The sequence below is a fragment of the Aspergillus pseudonomiae genome (genome assembly GCF_009193645.1).
Source record: "Aspergillus pseudonomiae strain CBS 119388 unplaced genomic scaffold BDV37scaffold_104, whole genome shotgun sequence".
NCBI lineage: Eukaryota > Fungi > Ascomycota > Eurotiomycetes > Eurotiales > Aspergillaceae > Aspergillus > Aspergillus pseudonomiae.
This window is the reverse complement of record NW_022476096.1, coordinates 68453-92229: the sequence shown is the minus strand read 5'-3', so window position 1 is coordinate 92229 and position 23777 is coordinate 68453. Positions and strand designations below refer to the sequence as shown.

The window sequence follows — 23777 nt, the reverse complement described above, 5'->3', positions numbered from 1 at the left end:
ATCAGTGACATCCGACATTTGGAGAACTTCACTTTTCGAGCTGTACCGACGCAAACCCTCCCTGAAGGGCCCCACTTATTAGCTGCTTGCTTGTAATATAACATGCATACAAGCGGATAAACTGTACCACTCAATCATCAGATGTTACAGGGCCAATTGCGATCATGGTCGCGGCTCCTCTCTTGCGCGCTCACCAAGCTGCGCGACTCCAATCAGCGTCTATCAGCCGGCTCGGGCTCAATCCACATGTAATCAAAAGTGCCGGAAGGTTACACCTGCTTCGGGGTAGTGGGTTCTCAACTTCCACTTCCAAATGGCAAGCAGATGTCCTCGACCGAACCAGAAACATCGGTATCATCGCCCACATCGATGCTGGCAAGACTACTACTACGGAGCGTATGCTCTATTACAGCGGGTTTACAAGAAGGATAGGAGACGTGGACGAAGGCTCCACAGTCACCGACTTCCTTCCTGCTGAGCGTGCTCGAGGAATTACAATTCAATCTGCCGCTATTACTTTCCATTGGCCACCTCAAACGGCCGGTGATGGAAATACAATTCCACAGGAACCACAGACGCCAAGGTCTGCCTCGTCTCATACCGTAAACCTCATTGACACCCCTGGACACGCGGACTTCACGTTCGAAGTCATGCGATCCTTGCGCATTCTAGATGGCGCGGTATGCATTCTAGACGGTGTGGCCGGCGTCGAGGCTCAAACAGAGAAAGTCTGGCACCAAGCAAGTACCTACCGGATTCCCCGAATTGTTTACGTGAACAAGCTTGATAGAGATGGGGCTGCCTTTGGCCGGACGGTCCGAGAGGTTGCCTCCCGGTTGGGCGGATGGCCTGCTGTCTGTCAGATTCCCTGGTTCGAAGGAGGAAACGGACGTTTTGTCGGTATTGCCGACGCTATCAATCTCCAAGGCCTTCGCTGGGAGGAAGGAGACGGCAAGTCTGTCAAGATGTTCAACCTTGAACAGCTGGCTAGCGAAGAACCTCAGCTTGCACAGGAGCTCAAGCGCGCGAGGATTGCCCTCGTCGAACTGCTGAGTGAGCATGATGAAGCCATGGTGGAGAAGTTCTTCGACTGTGAGGAGGACCATTTGGCAGTCCCCGCGAATGACATTCTCGAGAGTCTGCGTAGATGCCTCCTGGAGGAGCAGGGAAGGAAAATCATCCCCATCTTCGCTGGTGCTAGCTTTCGAAATATTGGTGTCCAGCCTCTACTTGATGCTGTGACGAATCTACTCCCTAGCCCCCCCGAGACCCCCGAACCAGAGGTCAGCATTGGCGGAGTTAAGGGTGGCCTCCGGCGCCTGCTTTCCGGCGATCTCCTAGTCGAGCAAGGCGAGAAGGCAGCTTCTGCCAAGGGCAAGCATAAGAAGAAGTCGGCCATTCAAGCAGAGTCCCGCCACGCCATTGAAAAGCTCCAAGGCTGCGCCTTAGCTTTCAAGGTCGTCAATGACCCCAAGCGCGGTGTTCTAGTGTACGTCCGCGTCTATTCCGGCTCTCTCGACCGAAACAGCGTCCTGTACAACACCAACCTGAATGTGTCAGAGAGAGCACCTCGTCTGCTGAAGATGTATGCGAATGACGCCGTCGAGGTCGACTCCATCCCCGAAGGTCACATCGGAGTCGTAGCTGGCCTCAAACACACCCGAACGGGAGATACCCTAGTCACCTACTCCGGCAACAAAGCCACACCCCCCGAACCTCTCACCACCCTCCAACTCCGTCCAATCAACGTCCCACCCCCCGTCTTCTTTGCCAGCGTCGAACCCCACAGCCTAAGCGAGGAGAAGCGACTTCAAGAATCTCTCGCGATGCTCCTCCGCGAGGATCCCAGCCTGCACGTCACCGTCGACGAAGACTCCGGCCAAACCCTTCTCAGCGGCATGGGCGAACTGCACCTCGAAATCGCGCGAGACCGCCTCCTCAACGACCTCAAAGCCAAAGCATCTATGGGCCGCATCGAAATCGGCTACCGCGAATGCCCCCTCGGCGCCTCGGGCCCGGTAACCAAGATCTTCGACAAAGAAATCGCCGGCCGAAAAGGCAAAGCCGGCTGCACCGCAACTGTCGAGCCCTTCGACCCCGAAGACACCACCTCGGAACCCGACCCATCGGCACTCTCCATCCAGACCGCAGACGGCAACCAAATCATCATCCAAGCGCCGGGCCTCCAAGTCGAAGTGAACAAAAAGGGCACCGAGGAGAGTTCACTCCTACCCCCAGGCCTGGACGTCCACGCCCTCCGCACAGCTCTCCAAAACGGCTGTCTCGCGGCACTAGCCCGCGGTCCTCAATTCACCTTCCCCATGCACGGCACCCGCGTCACCCTCACCTTCGACCCAGCCGAACACCTCTTCGGCAACGACTCCACCCCCTCCGCGCTCTCCGCCGCAGCGCGTCTCGCAACCTCCTCCGCCCTCCGGGACCTCCCCTCCGCAGCGGGCACATCCCTAATGGAACCCGTCATGAACGTGATCATCAGCGTCGACGAAGCCAGTCTCGGCGCCGTCGTGCACGACATCTCTTCATCCCGCGGCGGCCACATCATCTCGCTGGACGAGGAAGCACCCTCCCCAGCGACGGACATCGTCTCAAACCCAACAGACGACCTCCTTCCCCCGATCGACCCGAACAAGGTCTACGCCCCGCCTGATCCCTTCCAATCGTCCACTGTGGGAATCGATCTCCCTGCCTCAGTGAACACAGCCCGAACGATCACGGCAAAGGTGCCCCTCAAGGAAATGGTCGGGTATCTCAAACACCTGCGCAGTCTCAGCGCAGGACGCGGCACGTTCGTCATGAGCGTCGATCGGTTCGAGAAGATGAGTGCGCCGAGACAGAAGGCCGTACTTACCGAGCTGAGAGGCGGCTTTCTCTAAGTCGTGATTTGGCTTTTGTAGCATTGCACAGTACCGTACCATACTGTTTCTCTGCTCTGGATTGGTGTTCAGGAAGTCATTTATGTAAGAACAAAATATAATGGGATACATGTATAGTAGTAGTACTAGATCGTTTTGCAATCTGGTGTCCGAGCGTCATGGAATGGATAGTGGATCCAGCCTGCTGAACTAGGTTCCTCGCTAGCATCTATGCAATCTAAGCAACGATCTAAATGAGGTATGCTAATAACCAGACCTCGTCAAACAAGAATATAAACCAGCTCACCTAGAACTATATCCAAATGAACGGCAAGTGAACACTGTCATCGCATCTAAAACACGCAAAAGCACGGGGCCCGAGCGATCCCAAAGAAAAGATATATATAACCATTGCCCGGCAATCGAAGAAGAAACGCGACAAAACACTAAATGCACTACGCTTCAGTCATGTATTCTACAACTCCAAAAGTAAGTCACCAATCATTGTCCCACTCATCCTTTTCCTTCGCGGTCGTTGATGGTGCATTGCCTGTCGCGGCGCTGGGACTAGGGGTAGGGCCAGGTTTCATGGCTGCAGTTCCGATGGCGCTGGAGCGGGAGGCATTTCTGCGGTGACTGTCCTCTTGTGCGAGAGTGGAGAAGTCGTCCCAGAAATCCTTACGTTCGGGTTCGGCGCGACGACGACCGGCGTTGTTCTCGTCTGGGCCCTCTACGAATCGCTGAAAGTGACCAGCCGCACCGCGGGCGCCGACTTGGACAGTTTGGCCAAGTTGGGTGGCATGTTGGCGGGCTTGGGCTGCGAAGTCGGATTCCGCTATCTGGAAAAGGGTGCATGTTAGTTTGGAGCCATGGAAAAAAGGGGGAATCTTGGAGGATAAGCGCATACCGATTTAGCGGTAGGCTGAATATATGAGTCGTTCACAGTCTTCGCACTTTTTCCTACGGTAGACGTAAACCAGCCGAACCCTTTAGTCAATGCAGCCATAGGATCTTTCTGAAAATCGTCAAACCCGGGAATATTTCCTCCGGATGTATTTCTCGACGGTCCCGATGAAACGGGCAGACCGCCACCAAACCCAGTGAACTTTCCGCCCTGCGATGGTGGAACGGAATCCGGTCGCGTGGCATTTTCCAAGCCCATTTTCGCAAAGTATGCCTCGTTACGCTCTTTCCGTCCACCATCCATACCTCCGAATCCATCATGCGACGCAGGAGAGGCGCGACCCAACGGTGTGCTTGATCGCGAAGATGCGAGTTCAACGGTGGGTTGCTTCTTTGGCTGGGGTGGTGGTTTCTGTCCCGGAACGTATTCTCGCCCCTCGACTTTGGCGGAGAGTCTCTCTTTCCATTCCTCGCCTACTTCGCCTTCGTAGCGCTCTTTAATGGTGGAGTCTTCGAATGTACGGCCTTCGGACTGAGTGACGATGTGGTCATCGAAGAATGACTTCCATGGTTCGTTGCCACCGAGCTCCATACGTTGGATCTCGGCGATCTTGAAGGCGTCCATGGTGATCGATCGCACGAAGGAGATGTGGACGCCCAGGCCGCGGTGAGTGCCTGCGCAATTGAGACAGATGAATATTCCGAATTTAGGGGAGGCCTGGTAGAAACAAGAAAAAATGACCGAGACATATTAGTGAAGGTTATGACAAGAGGTGGCTGTTTGAGGTGCAGGTGTAGGTATAGACGGAAATGAGTTGTAGGAGACAAACCCATTGAGGCGATGGCGCGCCGCAGTCGCAGCATTTATCGTTTCCGTTGGTTTTGGAGATTTGGAGGAGCTGGACACATCATCACACAGATTAGACAGATCTAGTTCCATGACCCTGGCCGTTTACAGGGTAATGATTGAGATAGCATACCTTCGCCTTCGTCTCCGGGTCTACCTCCCACATTTTCGACATGATGGATAGTAAAATATGTTGATTCAGTCAAACGGGAAAATAAGGGATATAACGAGGAAGGATAATTGATCTCAACCCCAAGTGCCTAAGTGGTATTGTGGTGGCGCGAGGGTTAGGCAGTGTGGAGGTGGAATCGGCTGGAGCGCCCCTCTCTGCGGTTAGTATGCCGGGCTTTCTTTCTCCGCACCGAGTACACAGAAGTATGCGAGTTCGCAGTCGGTTTGATAGCAGTGTCTTCGTCGCTCCCTCTCGCTAAGGTTAGAGAACAGAGAAAGGCCCAGGTTACCAAAAGCTCAAGTGTCAGGGTGGTGATGTGGTTTTGGCAGTTAATTGAGGCGCCAAGAGGGGAAAATCAGGCTTAATTGACCTCAAATAGGGAGATCACTGCAGAGTTCCACTTTCGCGCGCTGTTCCTATGGCACCTGTGGAGTCCAATGGATACCTGAGTATGACTGCATTCGTCTTGCAGCCTTGTGCTGATACGCTTAACTTAAAAGGAAATAAGAATATATCTTCAGGCTCATATGAACTCTTAAATTGTCTACGCGGGACAGATTAATCAGTCATGGAGGGCACCAGGAAACAATCACTACAAGGCCAGCCTTGCGGCTAATCAATCATAAACTAAATGGTTGCTAAGATACAGGATAGCAGAAGGGCAATAGTCGTTAGCAAAAGGTCACGTCTCCGTGAAAACCACACATTACGGTGTCTCTCGTCGCTCCAGTCACACGATTGCCTCGCGGCAGTTCGTGCGCAAAAAAACATAGGAAATAATCAATGCCTCATCCTCATGGTAAATTCGTCCCCTGTGACCGATTCGAACGGGAATAATATTTGGATAACTTTTGCGTTTTGTAGTTGGCCTCGTTGTCTTTTTTACCTTTTTTTGACTTTTGTGAAAACGCTCCTCGACGGCAGAGTATGAAGTTATCATCCGCACGAAGGTCCTTTCTCTTCCTCCAACAAATCCCGACTATAGAGTGGGCATGTCGAGATCTTTGATTCGTTCTGGTTGAGAACGACTTGTCATTTAAGCAGCAGCCGGGGCAGCGTTCTCCTGCGCTGGAGCTTCGGTTGCCTGCTCAGTCTTCTCGGCGTCGGTAGCGGGAGTGGCAACAACATCGTCTTCCTTGCCGGGGCTGTCGATGGCGACCTTGACGGCAATCTCACGGCCCTCGATCTCCTTGCCATTCATCTCCTTCACAGCCTTCTCCTGGAGCTCCTCGGAGCCGAGAGTGACGAAGCCAAAGCCACGGCCCTTGCGGCGCTCGTTGCGGGCCTGGAGCTTCTTGATCATAAAGCGGGGAATAGGACGCAGGGCGATCTTAGCGGAAACGGGCGAGTAGGCGGCGAAGATCTCCTTGAGCTGTAGGAAGGTTTAGCGACTAAAATTCAAACGCTAACAAGAAATATACACACCTTGTCCTCACTCAGATCATAAGGAAGGTTGGCAACCATAACCTTGGTCTTAGAAGGGATTCCATCCTCAGGGGGGCCGCGCTGCTTCTGAGGGCGGGGACGAGGCTTAGCAGCCTGCTTACCAGAGTCAGAGGTAGCAGCGGCTTCAGCCTGGTTGGTGGTCTCAGTCAGAGGAGCGGCCTGACTGGGGACGTCGGTAGGCTCAGCGGGAGCAGCAGCCTGGCCATTTTGGGGCTGGTTCTGCTATGGAAGATGTTAGTATCCCAGGAGTCTAGCGTTCATCTAATACTGGAAAACTTACAGCACGGCCTCCACGGCCGAGGCGACCTCCACGACCGCGACCGCGGCCACGGCCACGGCCACGACCTCCGGTCCTCCTGCGGCCCTCATTGCCACTGGCACCCTCACCGCCACTTACGGCACCCTCGGCCTTGGCCTCGGCAGGCTCAGGCTTGTGGGCCAGCTGAACAGAAACCTTGCGCTGGAGAATCTCCTTTCCAGAGAGTTCACCAATAGCAGAGGTAGCCTCGTTGGCAGTAGCAAGATCCACGAAGGCGTATCCAACAGGGCGGTTGGTACGAGGGTTCACAGGGATGGAGACACTTTCACTGTAATAAATCTGTGTTAGCATCTAGCTTATGTCATTTTTAGAAATGCAGGGCACGGCTGGACGGCGCTTCTTCAGTGGTGAGCATGCAATTGAGGCATGGCAAGCCCTTCACAGAAGAAACTGAGAATACTCCTGTAGTAGTTGGGAACTACGGAAGCGGGATGGATTGATGATCTCCTTGGCTTGCAACTAATACTGGCAGGCCAAGAAACCTTATGTCCAAACAAAGCAACACCTTGACAAACAAGGTGATGGGGAACTCAACGTGCAAGACTTACACCTTGTAGTTCTTGAAGAACTCCTTGAGCTCCCCCTCAGTGGTCGCATAAGCGAGATTCCCAATGTACAGCCGACGTCCCTCATCAGCACTGGCCGCAGCAGCATCGGTGGACTGCGCCGGGGCGGCAGGGGCAGTGCCGTTGGTAGTAGCCTCAGTGGTGGCGGCGGCGGCGGCGGCGGGAGCGGTAGCGGCCTGGTTGTCGGCGTGGTTTTCGACGGCAGTAGACATCTTGATGGCTGAGATCACAAGGTCGAGAGTTGAAGATACTTGGTGTAAATCGCGAGGAAACCTGACCGGTTGTGTGTTGTCAAGGACTCAGGGTAGCTAAAGGCTGCCTGTACTTGAAACTCCTTGGAATGGATGGGTGGGAGTAACTTGAAGAGGGGGGAGGAGGAAAAGGGTAGCTTGGTGCCCTAGATACGTGTGGTTGACGGGGGAAATCCTTAGTTGATCACGATGGAGATTTGCCTTGAGAGGAAGGATGAAGTCGACGGGGCAGAAAGGAGAAGGAGAGAGAAAAAGGGCAGGCAGCGAGGGTGGCACGCTAAGCCAGGACGGGTAGGTGGTGGCCTCAGGTTGACGATGCTAGCGGTAATCACGACGTGTCGTTAGTCACTTCGACACCCAACGGAGCTACGGGATTGGAAGGCGGCGGTCTGGCCAGTCTTCAGGCACCTTCGCCCACTACGGGCTAGGGTCGCGCTTAGCGCTCACATCTGACATCACCGCCCGTTATTTTAGCAGATTTCCTGCAACAAACCCAAAAAAAGAAAAAACAACACATCTGACTCATTGATCTCATGATGGGCACATGACCTGGAAATCGCCCTCCTACCCCCATCTTTTCTTATCCCCATCCCCTACTGGTACATGTCCATACAATGGGAATTCTCTTATTGTTCCCTCCCATTCTTCTGGTGGGATCATTCTGACCGCCCAATTCACACCCTGGACTCTACCCCTCCTTGGGGGGAACATTCCAGATCACCAAAAACACATCGTATCTTCCAGCACCGGGTTCTCCACTTGCCACCATATATCTGGTCAGATCCCGTCATAGGTTCTCCACGCTCTCTCTCCTCGGCCATCTTGAGTGGATAGGAGATCCTTTCTCGTACTCCATCACCCGGTGGAGCACACAACAATCTTGGAATTTGGGATGTGGTTCAATTTGGTCCAATTGAGAGCTTACTAAACGCAATGTCATGTGAGATCAACCAAATCCCCCTCACACATCCTGCATATCGGTAACTCAATTGCATGGGAAACTCAAAGAACTAATTGCATAGTATTTATGAAAGGATCAATCACCAGTATCTCTGTTAATTATTCTAAAAAAATATTAAATAAAAAAGATCAAACTGAATGCCTGAAAGACACAATGTACCCCATTCTTCAATCGACATCAGTCGTATGTACCGCAGATCAAGAGGCCCGCAGCTACGTCAATCCTGACGCTATGGCGGCGTTCCCGCTTATTGGCAAACAACAATAAACAACAAAGCAAGTAAGGGAAAGCAAGAAAGAAAAATACATAAATAAAAATAAGGAAGAAGAAAGACCTAGGATTATCATTGTACAGAGTGCAGGCTACACCACATATTCCAGGTCGTCAAAATTCGAAAGGACCTCTAGGTCGAATGCACTATACGTTGGTTCGGGCCGTTCAAGCAGCCCTTTGCTCGCCCGCACTTCTTCTCGCAATTTTTTCCGCCCCTTCTCCTTGATCTTTTCTGGTGTCGGGACCGGGACATAGTTGCCATAGTCGTCCTTGTACACCTTCTCGCGGACGACCGGCGAGAGGGGAGGGGCCCATCTCACCCTCTTGGCCGGTCGTCGCGCTGCTTTCTGTGACTGTGTGCTGAGACAACTCTTCTTTGATAGACCCGGTGCCTCGCTATCTGGGGGCTCCACTTCATCTTCGGACGGCGTTTCTCCAAGTAGTGCTTTATTGAAGCTTTCTGACAAGACACTCCCATCTTCCGAGGGTGTCTCAATTCCCGAAGAGCTCGTGGAGCCTTTGGGGGTTGATAGATCGATATTTAACTTCGTCGTATCAGTGTTTCGAAGCTTGCGCTCGTAATGCTCGTTCCAGATACTGATCATGCCTCGTCCATATTCAGCGATAGAGATCTCACTATCACTGTGCCAGGTGAAGGATGGGTCAGACAGAGGAGCAACAACCATGGCACTAATCGCTTGTGAAACGTCGCCAACTGTGCAGCCATGGGCTTTGGCAAACGCTTCAAAAGGAAAGATATTCGCAATGATATTGGCCATATCTGCAAAGAACTCGTCGGTATAAGGAGACGGTTTGACCGAGTCCGTACCAGAGGATTCAGACAAGGTTTCTACATCGGCAGAGCTATCGTTGGTCTCGCTGGGAGACAGTGGGGAAGACGGGGTGGTAGGAATTTCTTCCTCGTCGAGGATCCACTCCTGGTTCTCGTGCATGACTTTTACTTTCTTTGTGGGCTGGTCGGAGCGCACATCCGGCGAGGCAGGTCGCTTCGTAGCCATTTCCCAAGAGGTTCGCGTTGACACAAGAGAAGAATTTCGCAACATGCAAGGATGGTCAGTCAGTCTCGCTGGTAAAATCGTAATCCTGTCAGTATCAACTATGTTGCAGAAGAGCCAACATTTCATATACTCTTGGTGCCCTTCAACTAGTGAGTTTCCCAGCAGTGGTTGTACACTCACCGTTATCCTGCCTGTCTGTCTACCTTGCTGAAACTTGGTAGTCTTAGCGTACTGGTCAGATGTCTTGTTTCTGAAGATATAGTGAGAGCTTTATGGATGAAGGTGAAAATTAAGAGGATGACTGAAGAGAGAATCATATAGTTGTGAGGTTAGAACACGAGAGCCAATTAGGGTTGTAAGATGCGATGAATAGCAGTGAATGTCGATTTCTGGTGACATGTTTATTGTTCTCTGAACAAAGACATTGGCCATGTCGATCAATGGCAGCTCAGTCTAGAATAGTGGAGGCACTCAATATCTAATCCATACTCTATTCTGACACCTTCAGGTGGGAGTTGTGTTCGGTTGGTCTGAAGGTCTCTGGCCCAGGCAGACAAGATGTATCAGGTAACCATGACACCTGGCGCTTTGTCTGATGACTCGTCTACCACAAAGCAACATTCTTTATTGATGTATGACTGTTTTTCTATTGAAATGACTGTGATTGAGGTCTTTGTGAAGGACCGGGTTATTTATTGCGGTGCGTCTCTCTCCTGTCTCCACCTTTTTTGATAGAGCGTACGGAGGCCCAGAACTGCCGACGGGGTTGGAGTGAGTTGTGAGCCAACCAAGACGCCGAGCAGAATAAGGTTAGTCAAGTCCACGGCTTGGCGCGCTTACTCAAGCAATAGCAATAGAGTTCACATTGGACCCTTCTTCTCCTCCTCTTTCCCTTTCGTTTTCCACTTTTTCTCTCCGTATATTTTAACTGAACTGTGCCACTTTCACTCGTTTGACTGATCTCATTCCCCCACCCCCAGCTGAGAGTGGGTTCTTCTCGCAATGGATCATATAGAGCCTGTCGACGGTTCTGATGGTCCTCCTGCAGAAGCTCCAAGGCCACCCTCCACGACTCAACCGACGTCATTGCAGCGGCGACAACGTGCGACGTCGCTCCGGTCTCGCCGCCCTACCATCCGCCTTCAGCGTCTACCCTCGTTGGACAATGCCATCCCCCAAATCCAGCCGAGTGTCTCTCGGGACCCTCGTAATGCTTCAAGCATCAATGTCACCTCGCCGCCTGCCGTCAAAGGCGCAGATGAGGACGCATGGCAGGGAAATCGTCGCCGCAGCAGTTCCGAGCCGCGGCCGGGGAGGTGGTCTGCTCCCAATCCATCCGCCCTGCCCCGGCTCCCTCCAGACCAAATGCATACCTTGATGGAAGAGCCGACAAATACAAGTCCAATCCATTTAACTCCTGCGAATCGGCCGTTTGCCGAAGTACATCCCTTAGAGCCCCCAGCCCGGGTGCAAAGGCGAGGAAGTCTGGGTCTTCTGCGTTGGACGAGTGAAGCAGCTATGAACCGGTTCTCGCGCAACCGCGCCTCGAGCGGGGCTGTTCCTCCATCAGAGGCTGACACCGCGGACAATGAATACCATCCCCACGTGGTGGATGTCTTGGACGTTATTGGTATGCTCCGAATCAAACATCTGTGGTAACATGCCCTAACATTCGCCAGACCCGGAAGTTTCAGCACTGTCGACCCTGACAAACGTCCAAAACTCCTTGTTTGTGCCCAACCTGGGCCCGCTAATCAATCGTAACCCGACCTATGCACTTTCGCCACCGAGAGAGTCCTCAGAGTCCTCGGAGTCGACCGGGGAGGAATCGACGGAAACAGAAGAGGGCGAGGAAGCATTTGAGAAATCGCCCGAAGGCCGTCCGTCACTAGAACGACCTCTGACGAGTCTATCGGCAGTGTTGGGAAAACAAGATCCACAATTTGCCGTGTTACCTGAAGGAAGCAATCTTGAGGGCTGGTCTGCGAGAGACATAGAAGAATTGAACGATCATGTCCGGCACATGTTGCATTCTCGTCGTTCGAAGTTCAAGCGGGCGATGAAGGGCTTTGGGAAATATGTTTCTAAACGTATGTACTGATCAGCTGCAGCGCTGAACCGCTTACTAACCGTTGGCCCTGTAGCACTCGGGTTTCTCATCACTCTATACGCAACCCTCATTACTCTTTTCGGTCTGGCTTGGGTGTTGTTCCTGATCGGTATGGCCCTGGCTCTTATTCCTGGCTCGTGGCCTTTTTTTCGCAGTACACTAACCAAGTGGCCAGGTTGGATTAATGTTGGTGGGCGGCAGCTATACATCATCAACGTGATCGACAACGTTCTTGTTGCTTTGTTCGCCATTATGGGTGACGGGCTGGCACCGTTCCGTGCGATTGACACATACCACATGTGTTTTATTGCTCACTACACTTTTCGAACATGGAAAGTCCGTCAAAAGCGTCAACTGCCAGATCTAAAAGATAAAAATGATCTACCCACTCGTCGTGAGATCGATGTCGACGTTGAATTCGGGGATACGCCTAAAGACGAGGAGTATGAGTTCTCTGTGCTGAACCCTCTGCAGCAACAAAAGCTAGTTCACCATCAAACCAAATTGTCCAAGTCTCATACCTTCTATAAACCGCACGAAACACTGACACACCACGCCTTTCCTCTTCGCATGCTCATCGCCATTGTCGTCCTATTAGACTGCCACTCCATGCTTCAAATTGCGCTCGGCGCCTGCACGTGGGGTATCAGTTATCACCACCGCCCCTTCGCCCTAACTACTGTCATTCTTTGTTGTTCACTTACTTGCAATATCACCGGCGGCATCCTAATCATGATCGGCGACCGAAAGACCCGGAAGAAGGATGTGGTGGAACGGCTGTTCCGTGAGCAACTCACTAGGGAAGCAATGAAGAAGGTCAACAAAAAGAAAAAGAAGCGGCAACAAAAAATTGAAGAAGAGGACGAACCACGATTCTCAGTTTCCTCGCGCCCTAAGCCCTATGAGGGAACATAGAAAAGACCTCGCCTTCCGAGAACATCTCATAAACCTTTAACGACCGCATGAGCTCTTCTTTCTAAATCATACACGAAGATACAACTACGACTCCGAATTTGCTCTATGATATCTCATTAGTTTGGTTCCTTTCTTCGATGTTCATATATTTATGATGTACGCTATTTTTTTTTTTTTTTTTGTTGTTTTTTTTTTTTTTTTTTTTTTTTTTTTTTTTTTTGTTGCTTTGCTTATCATGCTATTGATGTGCGATCTAGCTTTGGCATATTTTATACGAATGTAATGCTCTCTTGTGCACTGTTGAGTTTTCTGCTGTACTATACACAAGACTTGATAACCTTCTGAGAACTTTTCAATGGCTTTGAGTTGTTGCTTTTGCTAGACAAATCCTGTCCTACTATATTCTACAACCTCCCGTAAACCACCCAGATGGCATAAACAATGCCCCGTCGATGTATTACTGGAAACATACATACCGCACCTTGGTTTGCTCAAGAAAATAGCCGCTGGGATAATCTTGACATAAGCATACTCAGTGGCCATCCTAAGATCTTATCTTGTTGTTAGGAGCACTGGTATACTACGTTCAAGACCAAACAGCATAGTGGACCATGCGTACAAATCTAAAAAGATCCGAAAAGACACTACAAGAGCAGAGATAGTCCCAAATGAAACAAAAGGAAAAGTTATTTTGAGATTGTTGTATAAACAGAGAGTGGGTGTACATGTACAAAGAAACTCTCCCGAGAGCTAGTCTGAACAAATCCAAAGCCAATATAGAAACACAAAGAAAGGAAAGATAATGCTCCGCTCAGCAGTATGCAAATCAATCACTGATTCTTGTCGGAAATGACCTGATAATTGGATGTGGGAGGGCAAAGTTATATGGAAACCCAAACACCAAGCACCCGCTGGGAAAAACAAAGACGATAAATCCCAACATCGAAATAGGAAATGTAAAGTGAATGATACTGAACTCAACTGTACAAGAGTTCAGGATAGAAAGTTCTTCTGTCGTTGCCCCTTGCGTCTTGGCTGCATCTTCCAAAGTAGACTCGACAGGCAACCCGCCTTCTTACAACTCCGAATGTATTTTGTCCTCCCCTGCCGCCGCTTGCATTTTCCGATTGGCCAAGATCTTTTCAAGAGTGTCGAGCTTTTCGCGGGTGGTGCGTATAGCGTGGTCCATCTCGCGCACTGACATCTTGTCTTCGTCTACCTTGTTGATGAAGTCACGCCCGCTCTGGAATTTTCGAGCTCTTTCATGCGCCTGTGACTCGCCTGGCCTGTTGACAGTTGGGAAAACCATACCGTCCATTCCCACGCGGTCCTCCAACCAACTCCACAGCTCGCTCTCCTCTCTTCTCCACATCTCCTCATAAGCGGCCAGTCGCTGGGGTAATGAATAGCCAGGACATCCAATGTCGTGTGACAACATTGACGGTTGTGAGGGCGCCCGGAAAAATATCAGGAAGAGCAATATGCCGATAACTAGGACTGCCAAGTTTCCGTTCCACAGGGGCTTAAGAATACCAACTACAGGTTCCAAAACTCCATGTATGGGTTCCAGAGGTCCCCAAGTCTGCGCCTGTTGCTTGGTCGCATGGCTTGCTGCTTGGGCAGCAGCTGCTGCCGCTTCCTCGTTGGCAATATCTCCCTTCTTGCGGCGTCCTTTCCCTTTACCTCCTGCCTTAGAGGTAGCACGAGCACGAGGCGCAACAGCAGCTCTGAGCGCACCGACGAGGTCGTTCCCAAATGTCCCCTGACCATCAATAGCACCCTTTTCAATAGGGCCTAAACCACATCAGTTCGCTGGTCATAAACTCGAGAATATTAACGAACTTACCTTTCAGCCAACTTTTGCCGGACCATTCAATGGTGCAGGTCATTAAGAAACGTGTTTGGTTGTTTGCGGCCCAGGTGAATAGGTACTTTGTCTTGGTGCAGAAAACATTACCACTTGGTACGTCGGGAGTCTGAGTGCTTAGTGTAACGAGAACTGCCTTCTCCAAGTCTAAGAAATCCAGATTTTCAGTACTGATACATTTGGTTTGTTTAGGTCCGATAGACCCATTAAGCGGCTTGATGTACGAGTATTGTCTCGTCCTGTTGTCGTTGGTTAGACCACCGCTTTCAATATCGAACTGAAGGTCGCCGGATTTCTGATTGTCTACAAGAAATTTGGGCATAAAGGTTGTCGATGCCGGTCCAAACACATATGAATAGACCTTCCCAAGAGGCGCAGGGATAATCTCATCCTTAATCACTTTATCATACTGGCCTGCGGGATCGGTGTATGTCGTGGGACCATGGGTAGCAGGGCCAGGGAAGTCTCCACCTGAGTTCTCGTTTGACGATTTTCCGCCTCGAGAGTCACCATTTGTATTGGACGTTGTCGGGGCTGTGCCATTGACTGGAAGGTTCCCAGAAGCTTGCCGGCTGAGACCCTTGAGCGGCAGTGACCTATCACTTCCATTGACGCTGGCATCACCAGGTTCAAAGAAACTATCAGCGTTATCACCGTCTTCGTCCTCATCATAAATCTCGTCTTCATCTTCACTCCCACCATCGCTCTCTTCTCCGGCCTTCTCAGTTTTGTCCCCTGTACCCTGGGCGACTCTGGTGCCATTTACAGAGCTCTTGAGGGCCGGATGATTTATCTTCCAAATGTTGACCATCAAATCGTAGGTAGACTCTCGACTGAGCAAGCTTCGGAAAGTGTGACGAGCATGCAAAGTTTGAATAGCAATTGCGTTAGGGAACACCATCGCTGTTGACTCTTTCTCTATCGCAACGATCTCGTCAAAGCTGATAACTAGAGTTGTCACCCAGCCCAAGATATTGCTCGAAAAGCAAATGTGACCCTCCGATACGTAGATCCGTCCGGCCAGGATGATCTCTCGTTGCAAGGCACAGCTATAATCCTCGATCAAATAATCATCTTCAGGAACGCTGCGGAACAGTTGATGGAAGTCCCTGTTCCGCTTTTTACTGGCAACAGCAAACCCAGTCAGCCGTGGCACACTTGAATTACCACCTGGTATCCCTAGTGGCATCGCACTAGCCCCGACAGCAGCTGATGTTGATGCCGTTGCCGCTGATGAGCCTCGATGACGCCGTCGAGTCAGGCGGCTGCGTACGCTTCCACTGCGAGAAGGTCGAACGTTAATTTCGCCATCTAGTACGCTGCCACTTGGAGAGGTATGGTCGCCGGTGGCGTCTCTCGGAAGCGAGCTTGTAGATTGTAGTTCTAGGCTCTCATCCGATGGCGGGACCACTGAAACCTCTGATGGCTTCTCATAGGCCATGGTGACCGCACGCGCAGCATGCCGATCTTCAAGCCTTGCGGCCTCTTCGTCTCGCTGATGGACTGCGGTGTTCTTGCGCTTTTCGGATGGTATGTCCGGCTTGGTTATGACAACGCCGTCGGGTGTTGAGACGGATCCACCAGGCGGCACAGCAATATCCAGGTGGCTGAAGTCAAGATCCCCGGATCCTAGTGTCTCAATTGCCAATGGCTTTTTCTGTTCGGTTTTGCTAGGTTCCTGCGTCTCGTTCTGGCTACTTCCTCCCTCCCTAGTCGAGACATTCTCAGGCTCCGTGGAAACCTGCTGAGAGGGGCTGCGGGTCTTTGGCTGAGTATTGAGGCTGCTGCTTAGCGTTGAGGCAGCGTTTTGTGCGGCACTGAAGACAGAAGAGAAAAATCCACTTTGTTGGGCGCCAGGGTTGGTCTTCGAGGCCACCTTCGCTTCTTCAACAGTTGGGCCCAGAGCGGATATTGAGTTCGACAGCTTACTGGGCTTGTGACTAACGGAAGAAGCAGACCGTACACGCCGGTGTGAGATCATGTTCCCTGACGGACTTACGACAATGCCCGGCGGCAGCGGGTCTTTCCCTTTCAAAGAGTCAGGCGATTCGGTGACATCAGGAGACGAGAAGAGATTAGCGGCAGCTTCAGTTCGAGGGGTGGGTGGAGTCAGCGTAGTGCGGGGTGCTGGGATAGTACGGCGGGGAGGTGTGCTTGGAACAGCGTTATCTGAGGGCTGTACAGGTTTCTCTTCCTTGATGTCCGTATGAATTAGAGGTGGCAGAGGCGGAGGAGCCTCGGCGACTATAGTTGGGCCTTTCTTTGATGATGTACTGCTTCTCCTACTACTTCCGAATAGACCTCCGCCTTTCTTGCCCTCACTTGTGGTAGAAGATGACCGATCACGACTGGAATCTTTTTTATCCTGGCTCGAGCCGAATGCGCCTTTCCACCGTCTCCCTGGTGAAACGCTTCTTTTCTTACCGCCACGATCTTCTGGGACACCCAATGTCGAGCTTGGTTGAGAAGGGGGCCTCGAGAGCTCTGTATCCGCATTGGACTCAGAATGGGCAGTGGCACTTGGCCCACTAACAGCAGATTCTATATCCGCCTGGGCACTATCAGTGTCATTCGCATCCGTGGATTCAGTCTTTATCAATGGTGAGGATGTCGTGTAGAAACCAGTGTGGGACTTTCGAGTAGTGAGAGGAGGGGTCCTGGACAAATAATGGCTAATCAGTACTCTGTTACTTCTCGGCGATACAACGCCAGATGTAACGGGTACGACTCACCGCTCAGGTTCAGAGTCATCAGTCAATAGATTAGCAGCATCATCTTGGGGATTTTGGCCTTCGTTGTTAGCTGCGGATGAAGGCCTGTCCTGGGAAGGTTCATGTGGTCTATCTTGTCCATCTTTATCCCCTTCCAATTCAAATTGTGTCGGCAGCTCTTCTGTCGCCTTTTGGCTCTCCTTCTTCTTGCGCTTTTTCCTAGCAGCAAGGAGTTTTGAAAATCCGCTGGGGCCAGCCTTTGCAGAATCAGTTCCTTCGCCCGCTTGAGATTTGGGTCTGTCGGAAGTAGAGTCGATCGACGACGAGCGGCCATTGCTCCTGCCAGAGCTCCCTAATGCATCATCAATAGAAGTTTTCGAGCGGTTAAGTTTGCCGATACTCTGCATGTCTGAGGAGGAAGCTGGATGGGCTTCGGGGTTTAGGGAACTGTCGGCCATGGGGAATCGGAGGGAATCGAATCCGATTCAGATTTAGCGGAAGAAAGATAATTCGGGCAAAATCGCAAGAGTGGTCAAAGACGAGAGAGTTGTGAAGTGTCGAGGGCAAATGTACATGGTAGAGTACAGCGTGTCCCGCGTCGAAATAGTTCCTGATAGGAGCGTATGAAGCTAGACGGAGGGGAAAGATACCGCCGGTCGGGAAGCCATCAGATTAGTCTTCTCTCCTCTTCTGGTGAATAAGTTAAGGGCAGAAGAGACAGTACAAGAGTACTGATAAAGTAAAATGAGAATAAAGTGGTGGTGAAGGGGAAAGGCGAGCGGAGAATGGGGGGGAGGAGAGAATGTGAATGACGAAGCGATCAGTGAACGTCAACTCCGCCGACGAGGTGACGGACGTAACTCGTTCTGGAGTAGTATTGGTGGTGGACAAACTGCTGACTTACTACTTCGGGACTAGCGTCTAAGCCTTATGGGCTGACTCAGCCATCAGGGGTAACATGACGATCATTAACCCTATTTTTATCAACCCATGCCCAAATCTGGGTGGAGGTACTAAAATCGCCCATTTTTCTGAGGAGAATATGCATACACTAAGTTTGAACTACTCCGAAACATATGTGATCGTTTCAGGGCCACTATTCGCACAACTCACATTCATACTCACCTATAGATAAGCGCCAAGACGGACCTATTAATAGACCCGTAATATTCCTGTTCTATCTATTTAAATCACTGAAAATAACACAAGATTCTCTTCCGTTTAGATCGCACGGCTCAAGGAGGACAGACATGATTGAGATTGACGGATTCTACCTAGCATCGGACTATCAGGGGCAACTCTGCTGTGAGAGAACCCCACTCGGAGGTATCCAGTCTCCGACCCGCCCAACAGTGCTGTTGGAAGTATTTAGTACTCCGTATGCTCAACCCCTTAGCTATCTCGTGCCAAGTTGTGGCTGTACGTGATGAGACTCGTATTCGTAGCTAAGAGGGGTCTATGAATGTGTGGTCTTCGTACTCGTTTCCTAGCAGGCTTAATGAGGATTGTCTCATTAAAATACAGGTGCATTGATCAGGGTCTTAATATAAATACCCCTGTACAATCATACCATCACCAATGCAGGCATGGTGCAGGGATCTGCAAGGTTTGGTTGACTCAAGTATATCTTCAACCTTAAATAAGTAGAAAAGCAACTCCTTATCATGTATCAGGCGTAGCTAGTTACTAAGTAACTTTCTTCCAAACATCATAAGTTATGTAGATTTAGTAAGCTATGTTCTGTGCTATTCCTGGTTGTCTCCTGAGATATTGCATATTATATCTTAATATCCTCTACGCCCACCTCATTTTTTAATATGGGCTTTATTTAGGTCCTGGTCGAGGGTGAACAAAAGGGTGAGGTCTCCAGGAGGGTACCCCTTGGAAGTCCCTAGAACTTGTATCGTGTTGCTATAATATAATGTACTTGGGCAGTATAGTTCAAGTTACAGTATCAAATCATGTTTATAGAAGCTGTATAGGGAGTGTTCTACTACTAGAGAAGTTGAAGTTCATTTCTCGGTCTCAACATCAACACCAGCAGGCTTTTCGTTGAGGGGTAAGAGTGCCATAGAAGGAAGGACAACTTTCTTACAGGTTACTCGCCACTGCGGATCCAATAATCCCAGGCAATATGCTGCGTGGCAAGCCCTGCCCCCCATTGATATGATGCTTGCACCTATGCGAGTAGTCACGCTGATGCAGAGGCCCGATAATTTTCCAAAGAATACTCAAGAATTGAAGGCTGTAAGCATGGTCATAATGTACCCAAGAATAGAATTCAGTGTCATTGCTCAAACCAGTCATTGAAGCTGACTTATCATTCGCCCCTTGAGGAGCACAGCTCAAATGTACAGATTCCGTGAGTTGAAACTATCTGCGTATCCCTACGGAAAAGGCATGTTTTCATACAATTATTAAAATATTAAATTGTGATCTCAACAAGTCCTCGATGGTCTAACGGTCATGATTTCCGCTTGTCATCTCATACGAGAACAAGCGCGGGAGACCTGGGTTCGACTCCCAGTCGGGGAGATTTTTTTGGTCTTTCCTTAGGTTCCGCAAGTGGATCTGAGGCTATTCCTTACTTCCGTCATGTTTTTTACCCTTCCTTCTTCTTTTTTTTTTTTTTTTTTTTTTTTTTTTTTTTTTATTTTTTTTTTTTTTTGATTTTTTTTTTTTTTTTTTTTTTTTTTTTTTTTTTTTTTTTTTTTTTGTATCAATGCAAATAGGGTCTTCTATGCAAATACTTCTCATAGAACATGTATCCTACATCTTATTTGGGAAGCTGTCTCTTGAAAAGCAATTTTCTCAATGATCAAACTTGGTCATCGGTGCAAATATATAAAAATACTCCTTGCGTTTTTTTGAAGTATAAGTCACTCAAAAAAAAGAAATACAGCACGCTGAGGATTTTCTAGGTCACTACTGTAACTAATAGCCCTAACTTGACTTAGGGACAAGATTACCGGCTCTTCCATGATGATCACTGGTATCTATCACTCATTGACCCACTGATTCAGAGACACATTATTCACTGCCAGATGCGTAATCTGCGACTGGCCCATCATAGTATTCGTTGAAGTATCCATTTGGGATACGATAGGACCCTGACCCTGCCACATTGCTGTGATAAATGACCGGTCTATAGTACAAAACTCACATCCCTGCTACTGATTCTTATTTCAAAAAGATTGCTTGCTCGTATCTTGAAATGAAGCCGAATATCAAAACTCGCCATGCAATATGCTCGAAACTGTTGATTGTGGCCCAACTTTCGGGTCTGGAAGAGGGCGATCCAAAATTTGTCTAACCTTCTCTCTGACAAGAGCCATTTTATTAAGATACAGGTTCGGGCATAGATGCTATGAGAGCGTGACTGAAGTTTCAGTGTTACTACAGTAACGTCTACACCGTTCAGGCTATCTATTCACTTGGCAAGTGAATAGTGCCGCAAAAGGGATTGGTACTACTCTTACCATGGACGCATTCTGACACAAATCGAGAGGGTTGTACTAATCCTTCAACCACCAAGCTACACTCAAATCTCTCACATAACTGTGGTCACCCCAAATCTACGATGGGGCCTTGTTTTATTGAGGCATTAAATTGTTCCCCATGTCCATACATTCCACAACCCAAGGAAGGCATGATTGCTTGTTTTATACATCTTGGACATGACCCAATGTATCTAGATACACCCTGCGTTTCTAGGATCCGATTGCCCTGGAGCAGCGGCCAAGTACTTGTAAGAATATGTAGGGAAAAGGTCCATCCCAGAGCCCTCTATATTCAGCGTTACACGCCTGTATGGGCTCAGTCCACGTCAACAGAGCTAGGTAAAGTAGCTCGTCGGTAGCTCTGTCAATGCCATCTTCTGCCCCGTTTGCTTTCCATACTCGAGGAACCCTGCAGTAAGCACAAGCACCGGATCGGGAGAATATCGCCGCTTGCAACACACTTGGTAAGTGCGGTTGCGACGCTACGCAGGCTGGAAATGCGGCCAAAGTCCGAGAATAGTAACGTAGGAGAAGATTGCAACAGGGGGTTACCTTTAGTGCAAGTATGGCATGGTGTATACGGTGTAACTATGTAGTAAGAAGTAATATGTACATTCTTGAGTGTCGAAAGTATGCGATCTAGGCCTGGATGACTAAGATCGGTAACGGTACTGGTAAATTACCGTATAGGCTCGTGATCCAGGTAATGTCGTCACTCGTGTGGTGCGACTCCCAAGTTGCTTGTCACTCTTTCATTCCATGGTCCACCATCAAGGCTGTTAGCTAAACGGTCGCTCTTGGAGAGAGCGATAGGCGATTCCGGCAGCCATGGAGACTGCACCGCTTACCTTGGTATGTCATCAACCAACACTGGGAGCTTTGTGCGTCGTATACCCAGCCTGACAGAATCTCCCCGCTCAAGGCTCATACCCATGCACGGAATGCAGTTCTGGAGACCCGCAAGTCAAACCCAGTTGCTGCGAGCGAGGAACATGATCTGGCCGCGGGCGAGTTTGCTGCAGCGGCCCAAAAAAGCTCAGATCGTGAAGTATACTCATCCGCTATTCCCCAAGGGTTTGCCAGACGCTCACATGTACATATCACACAGGCCCTAAGGACGCTACAGCTTCTCGAGCAACACCATAAAAAGCTCGCCCAGATCTTGCGATTCCAGCATGAGAACCCAGCCGCCGCTGTCTCGAGTATACAACAAGTGACTATAGAATCGGGGGGAGCGAAGACAGATACGCAACAACACCCACCTAAACTACTAGGACACGCTCGCCTACCGGCAAGGGAGACTTCGTCAATCGCTAGCAATTTAGCCTCGGCTCGAGGTATTCCGTCGCAGCCACGCCATGGTTCCCCGGTGTCACCTACAGTTTCCTCACAGCAGGCAGGGGCGAAGATGACGGAGGGACCGGCAAAGATCAGGACCGGTGAGGCCAGACTACGAGAAAGACAGGCCTATGCGACTAAGGAACGCCCCAACCGGACGCCATCTAAGCAGTCATGGAACCCACCTGCAGCCAGCCCTACCGACATTACCTCGCAACAGTTTGTACCTCCGGATGTTGAATCATCCCATCACAAGGACAGACAAGCCACGTCCGACGAGCCATTCCAACGGTTCTATTCCACCTTTGAAGGCCTTATTTCCAAGCTGTCCGCACCCTTGGCTTTCGCAGGCCTCCCTTTGGGTTCAGACGCGTCAGAAAAGGCTGAATCTATCCGCAAAACGTCGGCAGATACGAAGGTGGATCGTCAACCTGCAGTGTCCGATCGCCAGGGCCAACCGGGGGACACCGATATCAACAAAATATTTTCACGCGCTGCATTACGAGCTGTCCGAGATTCAACGGGCGGGGGAACAGGAAGCGCGGCGGAATCGTTCTACGTCGTGCCCACAACAGGTGGAACTGTTTCCTATGCCGGAATCCTGAGCAGGGCTGAGAAGGAAGCTCGAAGAAGTAGTTTCGACGAGGGCGACGAGGACTTCGTGGACGCCCGTGAGACACCGCCATCACCCGAAATGCGTCAGAGCATGACGGGGAGCAAGGGCAGAGGCACTCGTGGCAAAGAAAAGCTTACCAGCATGCAGAGCCCTAAGACCCTAGAGGAACTGCAGATGGAAAACCAAGCTCTGAAACATCTGACTGATACTTTGTCTAAACGTCTGCACATGTGGGAGGTCAACGCGCAATCATCTTCCGTAGCTCTGCAGCAATCCCTGAGGGCAATGCGTCATCAAAATGTTCCATCTCCAGAGCACTACCCTCAGTCTTCTCCTGCCATCGCTTCACCTATCGCTCCCCTCTCCACACCAGCCGCCACGGATCAAGAGCAACGCATCAGAGAGCTCGAGGAGCTAATCCAGCAGAGCGAGAAAGAACTCGACAAGGTTGGCCGTGAGAACGACAAACTACGAAACGTCCTAGGAAAGTACAGAGATCGGTGGGAGAAGTTGAAGGAGGGTGCAAAAAGTCGGCGAGAGGGCAGGCCAACTGGAGATAGGAACAGCTATGCAGAGCCTAGCACACCGGTCCGGACTGGCAGTACCAGCTCACAGAAAGCGAATGAAACCACGCAAGTGCAAGCCGAGGCAGGAACCGAAAACGATACCAACTCAAGCAATGAACCTGAAAACAAAAACGACTCCTCTAGCTGAGCCTTGATTTTCATGCTTGGTTCCATCGAGTGTAAAGGACGTGTTGAGTTTGCAAGCGTAGGGGTCCTGCACAAAGCATGGGGGATTACTTTCTCTGAGAGATGTACGATACTTCGCATCACGCATATTTCTTCTCTTATATTTGTCCATTCTGCGTTCATGAACTGTTTTCGGGTTTATTATGAAGGAACTGCATGATCAATATCAACTCGATCACTGCAAATCCGGGGAACAAAATGGCATGCAAATACGCATCAGCCTATGAATCACGGTAATTTACGAGTCATGTCCAACAAAAAGTGCCATATCAATGATAACCGAGCAAATAAATGTATAATTCAAAATATCTGTATCCGAATCCACCGTAAACCAACCT

The 23777-nt window shown here is 50.2% G+C and overlaps 7 protein-coding genes and 1 non-coding gene across 8 annotated transcripts; 4 read left to right on the top strand and 4 right to left on the bottom strand.

Annotated features, from left to right (window-relative positions):
* Nucleotides 1-51: 51 nt before the first annotated feature.
* BDV37DRAFT_261718 (mitochondrial elongation factor MEF2) lies at nucleotides 52-3016 on the top strand. Its single transcript, XM_032083349.1, has one exon. It carries the CDS (start codon nucleotides 165-167, stop codon nucleotides 2892-2894), a length of 2730 nt encoding a protein of 909 aa, XP_031936418.1. The 5' UTR covers nucleotides 52-164; the 3' UTR covers nucleotides 2895-3016.
* Nucleotides 3017-3029: 13 nt separating this feature from the next.
* Nucleotides 3030-5180, bottom strand: BDV37DRAFT_261716 (GTPase-activating protein GCS1). Its single transcript, XM_032083348.1, has 4 exons — nucleotides 4757-5180; nucleotides 4607-4675; nucleotides 3781-4494; nucleotides 3030-3712 (listed from the first exon to the last, which is right to left on the bottom strand). Exons 1-4 carry the CDS (start codon nucleotides 4796-4798, stop codon nucleotides 3368-3370), a joined length of 1170 nt encoding a protein of 389 aa, XP_031936417.1. The 5' UTR covers nucleotides 4799-5180; the 3' UTR covers nucleotides 3030-3367.
* Nucleotides 5181-5250: 70 nt separating this feature from the next.
* Nucleotides 5251-7787, bottom strand: BDV37DRAFT_261711 (RNA recognition motif domain-containing protein). The gene is made up of 4 exons (XM_032083347.1): nucleotides 7109-7787; nucleotides 6522-6828; nucleotides 6221-6463; nucleotides 5251-6167 (listed from the first exon to the last, which is right to left on the bottom strand). Exons 1-4 carry the CDS (start codon nucleotides 7336-7338, stop codon nucleotides 5832-5834), a joined length of 1116 nt encoding a protein of 371 aa, XP_031936416.1. The 5' UTR covers nucleotides 7339-7787; the 3' UTR covers nucleotides 5251-5831.
* A 913-nt stretch (nucleotides 7788-8700) lies between these two features.
* Nucleotides 8701-9630, bottom strand: BDV37DRAFT_275582 (uncharacterized protein; the record flags this gene model as incomplete). The annotated part of the gene is made up of 1 exon (XM_032085417.1): nucleotides 8701-9630. The coding sequence occupies one exon, from the start codon at nucleotides 9628-9630 to the stop codon at nucleotides 8701-8703; it is 930 nt and encodes a 309-aa protein (XP_031936415.1).
* Nucleotides 9631-10497: 867 nt separating this feature from the next.
* On the top strand, nucleotides 10498-12794 carry BDV37DRAFT_12570 (uncharacterized protein). The gene is made up of 4 exons (XM_032078648.1): nucleotides 10498-11260; nucleotides 11310-11720; nucleotides 11775-11849; nucleotides 11916-12794. The coding sequence occupies exons 1-4, from the start codon at nucleotides 10633-10635 to the stop codon at nucleotides 12653-12655; spliced, it is 1854 nt and encodes a 617-aa protein (XP_031936414.1). The 5' UTR covers nucleotides 10498-10632; the 3' UTR covers nucleotides 12656-12794.
* Nucleotides 12795-13321: 527 nt separating this feature from the next.
* BDV37DRAFT_261699 (GRAM and VASt domain-containing protein) lies at nucleotides 13322-18050 on the bottom strand. The gene is made up of 3 exons (XM_032083346.1): nucleotides 17255-18050; nucleotides 14502-17179; nucleotides 13322-14449 (listed from the first exon to the last, which is right to left on the bottom strand). The coding sequence occupies exons 1-3, from the start codon at nucleotides 17689-17691 to the stop codon at nucleotides 13731-13733; spliced, it is 3834 nt and encodes a 1277-aa protein (XP_031936413.1). The 5' UTR covers nucleotides 17692-18050; the 3' UTR covers nucleotides 13322-13730.
* Nucleotides 18051-19679: 1629 nt separating this feature from the next.
* On the top strand, nucleotides 19680-19768 carry BDV37DRAFT_t204. Its single transcript has one exon. It is a non-coding gene; the product is annotated as a tRNA-Asp (tRNA).
* A 1722-nt stretch (nucleotides 19769-21490) lies between these two features.
* On the top strand, nucleotides 21491-23741 carry BDV37DRAFT_12534 (uncharacterized protein). Its single transcript, XM_032078647.1, has 3 exons — nucleotides 21491-21585; nucleotides 21656-21781; nucleotides 21842-23741. The coding sequence occupies exons 1-3, from the start codon at nucleotides 21562-21564 to the stop codon at nucleotides 23399-23401; spliced, it is 1710 nt and encodes a 569-aa protein (XP_031936412.1). The 5' UTR covers nucleotides 21491-21561; the 3' UTR covers nucleotides 23402-23741.
* Nucleotides 23742-23777: the final 36 nt, after the last annotated feature.